We start from the raw sequence: 12,579 nt of genomic DNA on the forward strand, positions 1-12,579 counted from the left end.
ACACATGAGTGTGTCTGAGGGATCTCTTTCCCCTCACTCTTTCCCTTCTATCCATTGGTCACTGGCCTCCTTGAACTCCTGTCTTATAGACAAGCAATTGTCTGTTGTGTGTGAAGATGGTAGACTGTATAGGGGTTATGCTAATGAAATGGAGGGTAGACTCTAGGTCTAGGCCTGTGAGGCTGGGTTGTTTATTTAAGGACCTAGGAACACTTGGCAGCTCATATGGAAACTCCTGTGACGGATGGACGGAGGCCTTCATTTGGCCATGCTCCTTGACAAAGACCAGATACCAGTCCATTTGGGGTCGCTGTCTCTCGTTCGTTCTCGCTCTTTCTCTCCCCTCCCTCTCTCTCGGTCCTTCTGGTGTTTTCTCTTCTCTTCTCTTCTCTCTCTCTCTCTCTCTCTCTCTCTCTCTCTCTCTCTCTCTCTGTCTGTGGGTCTGTCTTTATTTCTCTCTCTCTGGCTACTCTCTATCTCTCACTCTCTGTCTTTCTTTCTTTCTCTCTCTCTCTCGCAATTTATCTGACTGACAACGTTAGCATCTGTAAGCAAGGTCACACATATGACTATGACGAGAATGTGTGTTTAGAATTGTTATGGGATGGGACATGCTACTACAGTGTCATAAGTGAGAAAAGACAAGGACAAAGCTCAGTATAGGTTAATAAATACCACATTGACGTTTGTGGGATACAAGGCTAGTTCTATCTCAAACCCAGAGCCATACAGTATACTTCTGTCTGGGCTATCTTCCAATGATACTGTATTTCCTATCTTCTCCAAGGTCATCTTTGAATCTCTGTCTGTTTATCTCCTATTGGTCCAATCATAGCAGGGCTGTGTCCAAAAAAGCAACCGATTCCCTAAATAGTGCACTAATTCTGACCGGTGCATTCTGACTGGTTAAAAGCAGTGCACTACATAGGGAATAGGATACCATTTCAAGCTCTGTCAGTTTATCTCATATTGGTCCAATCACACAAGTCCTCCTCTCTCCATCCTTCAGAATTCTCCTAAACATTTTGACGGAAGGTAATACTGTATCTCACTTTTATTCCTGTCAACACAGAACTCATTTCTCTCTCTCTCTTTCACACTCTCTCTCTTTCTCTCACTCTAACTAAATAAATGTATCTCTCCCTCTCTCTAAACTCTCTGTCTCTCTCTCTCTCTCGCTCTACACTCTGTCTCTTCCTCGTTCTCTCGTTCTCTCTCCCTCTCTTTCCTTTAGAATTCTCTTAAACATTTTCACAGAAGGTAACAATATCTCACTGAATCTCTCTTGCTCTATTTCTCTCTCTCTTTCTCATTTCCCTCTTTCTTTCTTTCTCTCTCTCTCTCTTTCCCTCTCTCACTACACATTTATGAGGAAGCCATTTATGCTAATCTAGTCATATAAAGTATGTATTATATTTTCAGTACAAAAACCGTGGAGGAAAATGGAGAAAGAAAAACTTAAAATTGTCTGCTACCCGTCCACCTGGCTGTTGGGATGAGCTGGTTAGAAAAGTATGTAGATGGAAATTGCAGGTGATAATAAACTTTGCATCAGGCAGCCATTTTATGTATAATTGGAATCTTTATTTCTCAATCCTGCGCCTGGAGCGAGTCCGTCTCATTTCTCCTTATTCTTCTTTATTATTCTCTCCCTCATGGCGCCACAAAGATGATGGCAGCCAGAACATTTTAATGAAACCCTGGAAACTACATTTACATTTTACATCTCTGGGGTGTGAGATTACGATTTAATCTGCAGCCAAGGTTTCTCCTCACGGACAGTTTTACACCCTCTGTTTATAACTGATAGTGTTAAATCCTCTGTTTATAACTGGAGGCTGTTATGAGACAGTGTTAAATCCTCTGTATATAACTGGAGGCTGTCGACAAGATGTCAATCAAATCTGTGTCTTGGCACCGAACGGTATTTGCCGTACTGCTGTGGTGAGGTTCATGTTTTTAAGATGTCCAAGCACAGGGGTGTACACTTCATTTTTTTTTTTTGCTCTTTCTCTCACACCTGTTCTCTCTGTTGTTATAGTTACCAACCTTTTCAAGACCCTCAAGCTTAAACGTCTTATGTACGAGTCTCTCACATGTGTTCTCTCTTTCTCTCTCCTTCCCAGGATTCCAACCGACGTTGACCCTGTGACGGTCTTCGCCTCCTTGTCGCCAGAGGGGGTGTTGATCATCGAGGCGCGGCAGAGCCCTCCCTACTACCTCTTCAGTAACGAAGGTCCCCAGGGAGAGATGGAGGAGGCCAGCCAGAGCCAAGAGGCCAGGCCCCAGGAGGCCGCCATGGTCTAGGACGAAGCCCAGGACCGAGCTCTCTTCCCTGGGGGGACACAGGCTCACCCCGGGCCCCCCATTCGGGTTAACCATGACGTACAGAGCCACATTTGACCCAAAAATCATTTTTTTTTGATTATTGGCACTAATGCAACTCCATAATTGAGCATCCAGCAGAGTAGAGGAAGAGCTAACATGTTCAAAGTCTTGGAGACCCTCAGCATATGTTGTAGCATCCTACATCACTCTATTCCCTTTGTAGACTACTTCTGACCCCTATATAGGGAATAGGGTGCCAAAGAAACACCCTGATTTTCATTTTGAGTGTAAAGTAATCTCTCAATCATCCCCCTAAAAATATATATTTTTGTGTATCTCTTGGTAGCCATGCTGCTTGGTTCTCGCACCAATTTAATTACAAGTCACAAACTAAATCAATCCCACTGTCTCACAGTAGCATTGCTACACTATACTAGTACAGCGTGGTATCCATTCTATGCCGTCCCAGGTATATGCAGTGCTGAACTGACCTGTTCAGATACAGACAGAGGCTGGCTCAAGGCTGGGAGCCCCGTCTACCTGGGTCGGTCCGTAATGTCATGTCTCCCTTCAGTATTTCACACGTTATCTGACAGATATGCATCATGCAATGTATTTTAAGTGTAATTGATCCGTTGTCAATCATATTATGTTGAATGGGTAAATTAAAGAAGCTCATTGAAATTCATAAGGAAGTCGTACAATATGACTGAGTGGGAAGAGTCTCATAGTCTCATTATCGTTATAGTGTGTTATAGTGTGTGTTGGTATTGTATTATACCCCAATGTAGGTGACTGACTGTAAATAAATTGCACTGTAGCTTACCTACCATATATACCGATCCGGTCTATTCAAGTGCCGTAATTGCCCTAACTAGAGGTCTTACAAAATTATGTTCTTTGCATTTTTTTATTTGTACATGTGATAATGATGTTGTGTTGGTTCTTGGTACAAAGGTAATAAACTTTTTGCCAGACTTCTCCCATCCCTCTCTCCTCACCTCCCTCCTCCTCCTCCACTCTCTCTCCCATCCCTCCCTCCTCTCCTTCTCCCTCTCGTCCCTCTTCTTGATATCATTGTATTTGTTTATGCAATAAAACCTCCCATAAATCCCAGTATTTGTTCACATCTGTGTGTTTTGTTCTGTGGATTTGTGCCATGTAATGTTTAGGCCAGAGTCCAAGATGTCCGTCTGACAGTGCCCAACAACAGTAATTGGGTAACATATCAGTGCATTTGGAAAGTATTCAGACCCCTTGACTTTTTCTACATATTATTACTTTACAGCCTTCTAAAATTGATTACATCGTTTTTTTCTTCTCAATCTACACACAATACCCCATAATGACAAAGCCGCCATACCACTCAGGAAGGAGACGTGTTCTGTCTCATAGAGATGAATGTACTTTGGTGCGAAAAGTGCAAATCAATCCCAGAAAAACAGCAAAGGTGTAACGACTGTTGGTGGAAGAAGGACCAAGGTGCAGCGTGGTAAGTGTTCATATTTCTTTAATGAACTGAACACTGAATAAACAAAAACAACAAAGGGAAAACACAAAACAGTCCTGCAAGGTGAAAAACACTAAACAGAAATTAACTACCCACAAAAACCCAGTAGGAAAAGGCTACCTAAGTATGGTTCTCAATCAGAGACAATGATACACAGCTGCCTCTGCTTGAGAACCACACCCGGCCAAACAAAGAAATCCAAAACATAGAAAATGAACATAGAATGCCCATGAAGGCCAGGGCGTGACAAAAGGACCTTGTGAAGATGCTGGAGGAAACGGGTACAAAAGTATCTATATCCACAGTAAAACGAGTCCTATAATCGTCATAATCTGAAAGGCCGCTCAGCAAGGAAGAAGCCACTGCTCCAAATCTGCCATAAAAAAGACAGACTACGGTTTGCAATTGCACATGGTGACAAAGATTGTACTTTTTGGAGAAATGTCCTCTGGTCTGATGAAACAGTAATAGAACTGTTTGGCCATAATGACCATCGTTATGTTTGGAGGAAAAAGGGAACACCATCCCAACTGTGAAGCACGCGGGAGGCAGCATCATGTTGTGGGGGTGCTTTGCTGCAGGAGGGACTGGTGGACTTCACAAAATAGACGGCATCATAAGGAGAGAAAATTATGTGGATATATTGAAGCAACATCTCAAGACATCAGTCAGGAAGTTAAAGCTTGTTCACAAATGGGTCTTCCAAATGGACAATGACCCCAAGCATACTTCCAAAGTTGTGGCAAAATGGCTTAAGGACAACAAAGTCAAAATATTGGATTTGCCATCACAAAGCCCTGACCTCAATCCTATTGAAAATGTGTGGACAGAATTGAAAAAGCATGTGCTAGCCAGGAGGCCTACAAACCTGACTCAGTTACACCAGCTCTGTCAGGAGGAATGGGCCAAAATTCACCCAACTTATTGTGGGAAGCTGGTGGAAGTCTACCCGAAACATTTGACCTAAACAATTTAAAGGCAATGCTACCAAATACTAATTGAGTGCATGTAAACTTCTGACCCACTGGGAATGTGATGAAAGAAATAAAAGATGATATAAATCATTCTCTCTACTATTATTCTGACATTTCACTTTCTTAAAATAAAGTGGTGATCCTAACTGACCTAAGACAGGGAATTTTTACTAGGATTAAATGTCAGGAATTGTGAAAAACTGAGTTTAAATGTATTTGGCAAAGGTGTATGTGTCACGGTCGTCCTCCTCTTCATCTGAAGAGGAGAGGCGAAAAGGATCAGAGGACCAATATGCGGCGTGGTAAGTGTCCATGGTAAATCTTTAATAAAGAAAGACTGAACACTATACAAAATAGTAACAAAAACAATAAACCAAATTCGACCGTGAAGCTACAAAATGAGACCTGTGCTGACACAAGCCACTAACATAGACAATCACCCACAAACAAACAGTGCAACCCAGGCTACCTAAGTATGATTCTCAATCAGAGACAACTAATGACACCTGCCTCTGATTGAGAACCATACTAGGCCGAAACATAGTAATAACCCAAAACATAGAAAAACAAACATAGACTGCCCACCCAACTCACGCCCTGACCATACTAAATAAATACAAAACAAAGGAAATAAAGGTCAGAACGTGACAGTACGTAAACTTCCGACTTGCATTTTTCTTTTAATGCATTTCTGAAAACCTGTTTCAACTTTGTCATTATGGGGTATTGTGATGTCATTATGGGGTATTGTGATGTCATTATGGGGTATTGTGATGTCATTATGGGGTATTGTGATGTCATTATGGGGTATTGTGTGTAGACTGCTGAGGATCAACATTTATTTAATCCATTTTAGAATAAGGCTGTAACGTAACAAAATGTGGAAAAAGTAAAATGGTCTAAATCATTTCCGAATGCACTGTATTGGTGTGTGTTTCAAGTGGCACCCTTTCCCTTTATAATGAACCAATCACGGTCCATAGGGCTCTGGTCAAACGTTGTGCACTATACATGAAGTCTATAGGGTTACATTTGGGATGCAACCCAAGGATGAATACAGGGGAGTTTGTCACTGCCAAGGGTGAGGGGCAATAAGAGGGCATTTCTAGATTAGTTATTTCACTTCAGGGTGAACAATTGGAGGATTATGTCGCTTGCTGTGTCACACAAATTAGTGTTGTATTCAGATTAAGGTGTTTTGAAGGCACAGTGTTAGAATTCGAATTTTGGGGATGTCCTGAGAATAGGCTTCTAGTTATCGCTAGAATTCATTCTGATTCTGTCAACAAATATGTTTTATCCTCCTATTTTACTGAGTGGAGCTAAAACCCTTCCAATGTGATGTTGTATTGTAGCTATGATCAAAACCATGGTCGTCTCCTTGGCCAAGTTGCTCATCCTGAACTGACACATGTACTGTAAAACCCAGCTGTGCAAACATACTGTATGATGTTTGTCTACTCCTTTAAATGCATTATAATTAATGAATCTTCATTATCTCAACGGTAACTGTATGCATGTGATTATCAACTAGAAAAGGTTATTTTTTTAGGTGGCTTCGTCAATATGATCACACAAGGAATACCAAAACATATGGAATATTGATGGTAAGTCGCTCTGGAAAAGTGTGTATGCTAAATGACTAAAATGTAAATGTAAATGTAAATGATTGTAACAAAATGAACGACAACAGGATTAGCATTAGCTTTTTCATTTGCTATTGGTTTATTGGAGCTCCAAACAGTGCATGGTCACAGTAACAGTGTGTGGTTCTTCACTCACACGCACATTGATAGAATCAGGGTTATTATGCAAGCTTTTGCTGCTAGCTGGTGAAGAAGTAGCCCGGTCCCAGATCTGATTGTGCTGTCTTGCCAATTCTTATGGTCATTGTCTACAATTGGTTGAACAAACAGATCTGGGACCAGGCTATTCCTAAAGAGGAAGTCTGCAGAATGCAGGCGCTTGGGATGGATGTTTTGAATCTTAGCAAATTCCTTATGAAATTACAGCCATGTCTCTCTCTCTCTCTCAGTCACGTCTCACCCCCCTCGCTCTCTCTCTCTCTCTCGCTCTCTCTCTCTCTCGCTCTCTCTCTCTCTCTCTCTCTCTCTCTACTTGGTGTATGCCTGTTGCTCCATATCAGGGTGCTCTGGAACTTCCAGCTCCTGAGAGTGGTGGGCCCCCTCCTCTGATGGACTCATGCCTGGCTTGTGCTCCTCAGGTTGGGGCGGGGCCTCGGCTGCCTCCCCTGAGCCCTCCGAGTGCTGGGGCTCTTCGTCATGGTCTTGGGCTGGGTCTGTTTTGTGTTCCCCACGGTCGGACGTGACTGTGTCTGGGGAGTCAGGGGCATCAAGGTGCTCAAAAGGCTCTGTGGGATCTAGAAGCCCTTCTCCCTCTTTTCCCTCTTTATCTGCATGCTCTCGGGGGTGGGTCTCCATCTCTCCAGCTGGCTTAGTGTGTGTCTCCCCCTCCTCTGCTCCTCCTCTCCCTTCCTTGTGGCTCTTTGGCCCAGCTGTGGCGCTGTCTGGCTGAGCCTCTTCACCAGGGACCTCCTGTGCTAACTTGTCCCCATCCTTGGGTGCCTCTGTGGGAAGCATGGTGCCAGGATCTGCGGGAGTGAAGTCAGGCGCCTCCAGGGTTACAGGGGCCACAGCAGGGGCAGATGGAAAAGGCTGGGAGTCTGTGTCAGCTACGGTAGTCTCCTCTGGCTTAGCTCCACCCTCCTCTCCCTCTTCTCTTATGGTCTCCTTCTCCACCTTCGTAGTGTGACAAGCAGCAGTAAAGAAAATACAGGAAGGACACACATTAGAATTAAAGGTCATTTGTGTTCTAACTTTGTCCTTCTAATGTACATGACAGAAAATAATAAACAGGACATGACATGGACATGGACAGATTACCAGGAAAACTAGGAAATACCAACGCTTCCTACTTCCTATGCTATACTTTCTTTTCAGTGTCCAAGGCCAGGACGTGATGTAAACAATGAGTATCACATATACAGTTGAGGTGTTATGAGTTTCACCCCTTGTTACCTGAATGGGAATGATGATGTCATCGGGGATGCTGGGATCAGGAAGTGAAGCCTCTACAGTCAGAATTCCATCGCCGGACAGAGAGGATCGTATGGTCTTAGAGACAATACCTATCGGCAGCCTGGGAAAGCACAACACCCTTTAACATTTACACAACACAGTATCGTAAGTTGTATGTACAAAACAGTTGTATTGTGTCATAATGCTGATAAATACAGTATCCATACAGTTAACATGCAATTGTTATGTATATTGCTTCATGTTGGTGTAAAGGACAGTAAATTGAACTCAAAACATTTCTCCTAGCTGCATTGTATTCTACAACATCAACTGTTGAAGCTGAAAAACATTTCTCACACACCGTGTTGAAAATCTATCAGCTTGGAAACTTACATGTATCTCCTGGTGAAACGTCTAGCAACAAAACCATGCTCATCTGGTCTCTCTTCATGAGTCCCTGAGGATGAAATATCAACTATATTAGAAATATGAATAATACTAATAATATGGAGACCCACAGTGGGGCTAGACAACACTGAGAGAGCAGGGTGGAGCTAGGCAACACTGAGACAGCAGTATGGAGCTAGACAACACTGAGACAGCAGGGTGGTGCTAGGAAACACTGAGACAGCAGGGTGGAGCTAGACAACACTGAGACAGCAGGGTGGAGCTAGACAACACTGAGACAGCAGGGGGTTGCTAGACAACACTGAGACAGCAGGGTGTTGCTAGACAACACTGGGACAGCAGGGGGTTGCTAGACAACACTGAGACAGCAGGGTGTTGCTAGACAACACTGAGACAGCAGGGGGTTGCTAGACAACACTGAGACAGCAGGGTGGAGCTAGACAACACTGAGACAGCAGGGTGGAGCTAGGCAACACTGAGACAGCAGGGTGGAGCTAGACAACACTGAGACAGCAGGGTGTTGCTAGACAACACTGAGACAGCAGGGGGTTGCTAGACAACACTGAGACAGCAGGGTGGAGCTAGACAACACTGAGACAGCAGGGTGGTGATAGACAACACCGAGACAGCAGGGTGGTGATAGACAACACTGAGACAGCAGGGTGGAGCTAGACAACACTGAGACAGCAGGGTGGAGCTAGACAACACTGAGACAGTAGGGTGGAGCTAGACAACACTGAGACAGCAGGGTGGAGTTAGGCAACACTGAGACAGTGTGGTGGAGCTAGACAACACTGAGACAGCAGGGTGGAGCTAGACAACACTGAGACAGTAGGGTGGAGCTAGACAACACTTAGACAGCAGGGTGGAGTTAGGCAACACTGAGACAGTGTGGTGGAGCTAGACAACACTGAGACAGTGTGGTAGATAATAACTCAAACAAACAAACTCAATCTCGCCTTAATGGCCATGTAGTGTTATAATCTCCACCCGGCACAGCCAGAAGAGGACTGGCCACTCCTCAGAGCCTGGTTCCTCTCTAGGTTTCTTCCTAGGTCCCTGCCTTTCTAGGGAGTTTTTCCTAGCCACTGTGCTTCTGTATCGGCAAGCTTGTTCCCTGGGTTTCTGTAAAGCACTTTGTGACGTCTGCTATTGTAAAAAGGTATTTTGATTGATTGATGGATTCAACTCAGCAACATTTTAGTTTAAATTGATTGTGTCTATGGCGCTATAACATAACTGAGGCATTTCAGTTTAAATAGACCCAGTATCTATGCTATGTCATTACAGGAGCATTTCAATATAGTTTCAGAACAGTTAGGCCTACCTCCGATCTCCAGGAAGCCGCTGCGGGTTCTGAGAGTGATCTCTGCGGGGGAGAAGTGACTGACATCCAGGGTGATCCTCCAATTGTGCCCCTCCACCCGGACCTCCGACAGCCCCTTCAACCCTGCAGACTCTACCCTGCTCAGCTTGGGGGCTAGCTGGTGCATTGAGGAGGCCGGGGCTGGAAAGGAGGGCACCAAGAGGGGCAGAGAGGGAATGTACCCAGTCCAGGAGCTGGCTGCCAGGAGTCTATGGATGTTATCCATCCAGCTGAGGTCACGGAGGTCACCGGCCTCTAGGAACGGTGGCAGGCCGAAATCCTGGTTGGGAAGGAGGCTGCTAGGGGTGGGCTGCTGCCACCAGCTCCACAGGGGGGACCAGAAGAAGTCCCTAGAGTAGTGAGGACGTGATGGGGCCCCTGGTGCCGACGGGGCCGCTGCTTTGGTCTGCTCGGTCATGGTTCAGAAAAATGTTACAGGGTTGGAGAGAGAGAGAGAGACCCACAGCAAGTAAAAAATGCTGGAGTGCTAACTGTAACGATACAGGAGGAGAGGGTCGCAGAAGAGAAGCAACACTGTGCAGCGAAGACAGAGATGTCTCTGGGGCTCTTTATATACCCACCCTGTCTGTTTTAGCACTTCATAAGCAGTAACAGTTATCTTATGAGAGGGGAATGTGAGGGCGAGGTGATAGGTGCACCTAGGAGTCAGAGCTGTTACCTCTCTGTAGACAGGCCCAGGGGAAGGGGGGATACACAGAGTGCATAACAAATGGAAACCTATTCCCTTTATAGTGCACTCCTTTAGGGTGCTAGTCAAAAGGGCTTTGGTCAGGAGTAGTGCATTATATAGGGAATAGGGTGCCATTTGGGCAAAACCAGAAACAGAACTAATTAGATGTATTTATAACTGTGAGGGGGAAATGGCAAATAGCTGCTGGATGACTCCAGATGAGGTAGAAGAGCTGCTATACTTATCATGTCTCAGTGTGTGTGTGTGTGTGTGTGTGTGTGTGTGTGTGTGTGTGTGTGTGTGTGTGTGTGTGCGCGTGTGTGCGTGCGTGCGTGCGTGCGTGTGTGTGTGTGTATGAGGTGAGGTGAAGAAGGTGTTGTCGAGGCCCAGCCCAGGCTGTGACAGACCCGGTCAACCTTCTCACGTCCCAGTGATCTTCATTCTCTCTCTGGTAACTAGGGGTCCTCAGCTGTGTGTTGAAGGGTGTGTAATTCAGGCCCTTCTTAAATACTTCCTTCCTCCCTTGCGTCCTTCCTTCCTACCTTTCCTGAACAAATCTCTTATCTGATATAGTTGGACTGGTGAAAACTATGTGATAGAACCGTTGCTTACACCTTGTGTTAGATTAGTAATTACTTCAAGGTAGGGAGGAAGGAAGGTTGTTTTTCCAACCGGGCATCAGTCTCTGTCTTGAGAGTTGACCCGCTCATTTAGATGCCCTGCTGTGTCAGTTTGTGTTTGTTTTGGAACATGAAATGCTTCCCGTGATCTTTTGGGATAGACATAGTTCAACCTGTGTGTGTGCGCGTGCGTCAAAATCAAATCAAATTGTAAACTCAGCAAAAAAATAAATGTTCTCTCACTGTCAACTGCATTTATTTTCAGAAAACTTAACATGTGTAAATATTTGTATGAACATAACAGAAGATTCAACAACTGAGACATAAACTGAACACGTTACACTAACAGAAATGGAATAATGTATTATAATGAACAAAGGGGGGGTCAAAATCAAAAGTAACAGTCAGTATCTGGTGCGGCCACCAGCTGCATTAAGGACTGAGGTGCATCGCCTCCTCATGGACTGCGCTCTTCCACCAAGACACCTGCAAGTTCCTGGACAGTTCTGGGGGGTATGACCCTAGTCCTCACCCTCCGATCCAACAGGTCCCAGACGTGCTCAATGGGACTGAGATCCGGGACTTGCTCAATGGGACTCAGCCTATTGCAGAGAGTCTGAGCACTGTTGGAGGGACTGTGTGTTCCTGGTGTAACTCGGGCAGTTGTTGTTGCCATCCTGTACCTGTCCCGCAGGTGTGATGTTCGGATGTTCCGATCCTGTACAGATACTGTACATGTGTTGTTACACATGGTCTGCCACTGCGAGGACGATCAGTTGTCCATCCTGTCTCCCTGTAGCGCTGTCTTAGTCATCTCACAGTACGGACATTGCAATTTACTGCCCTGGCCGCATCTGTAGTCCTCATGCGTCCTTGCAGCAGGCCTAAGGCACGTTCACACAGATGAGCCCTGGGCATCTTTCTTTTGGTGTTTTTCAGAGTCAGTAGAAAGGCCTCTTTAGTGTCCTAAGCTTTTATAACTGTGACCTTAATTGCCTACCGTCTGTAAGCTGTTAGTGTCTTAACGACCGTTCCACAGGTGCAAGTTCATTAAATGTTTATGGTTCATTGAACAAGCATGAGAAACAGTGTTTAATAAACCCTTTACAATAAAGATCTGTGAAGTTATTTGGATTTTTATTAATTATCTCTGAAAGACAGGGTCCTGAAAAAGGGACGTTTCTTTTTTTGCTGAGTTTATTTGTCTCATGCACCAAATACAACAGGGAAATTCATACTTACCAGCATTTTCCCAACAGAGTAGGACAAATCTACAAATATGATAATAAAAAATAATAACACAGTAAAATAACAATAACGAGGCTTTATACAGGGAGTACCGGCACCGAGTCAATGTGCGGGGGTAAGAAAGAGTTGAGATAATTGAGGTAATGTGAACATCTAGGTGAGATAATTGAGGTAATATGAACATGTAGGTGAGATAATTGAGGTAATATGAACATGTAGGTGAGATAATTGAGGTAATATGAACATCTAGGTGAGATAATTGAGGTAATATGAACATCTAGGTGAGATAATTGAGGTAATATGAACATGTAGGTGAGATAATTGAGGTAATATGAACATGTAGGTGAGATAATTGAGGTAATATGAACATGTAGGTGAGATAATTGAGGTAGATTC

General features: G+C 44.4%; 2 protein-coding genes across 2 annotated transcripts in view; one reads left to right on the plus strand and one right to left on the minus strand.

Annotated features, from left to right (window-relative positions):
* The window catches only part of LOC139389342 (heat shock protein beta-8-like), an 11,457-nt gene extending 8,013 nt beyond the window's left edge, over positions 1 to 3,444 (plus strand). The window contains exon 3 of the mRNA XM_071136018.1: positions 2,127 to 3,444. Coding sequence (XP_070992119.1) covers positions 2,127 to 2,307 — 181 coding nt within the window. The 3' untranslated portion in view covers positions 2,308 to 3,444. The remainder of the gene's footprint in view (positions 1 to 2,126) is intronic.
* A 3,093-nt stretch (positions 3,445 to 6,537) lies between these two features.
* On the minus strand, positions 6,538 to 10,116 carry LOC139389986 (uncharacterized). The gene is made up of 4 exons (XM_071137054.1): positions 9,586 to 10,116; positions 8,244 to 8,307; positions 7,851 to 7,971; positions 6,538 to 7,571 (listed from the first exon to the last, which is right to left on the minus strand). The coding sequence occupies exons 1-4, from the start codon at positions 10,040 to 10,042 to the stop codon at positions 6,927 to 6,929; spliced, it is 1,287 nt and encodes a 428-aa protein (XP_070993155.1). The 5' UTR covers positions 10,043 to 10,116; the 3' UTR covers positions 6,538 to 6,926.
* Between the last annotated feature and the right edge of the window lie 2,463 nt (positions 10,117 to 12,579).

The sequence above is a fragment of the Oncorhynchus clarkii genome, chromosome 30 (assembly GCF_045791955.1).
Source record: "Oncorhynchus clarkii lewisi isolate Uvic-CL-2024 chromosome 30, UVic_Ocla_1.0, whole genome shotgun sequence".
NCBI lineage: Eukaryota > Metazoa > Chordata > Actinopteri > Salmoniformes > Salmonidae > Oncorhynchus > Oncorhynchus clarkii.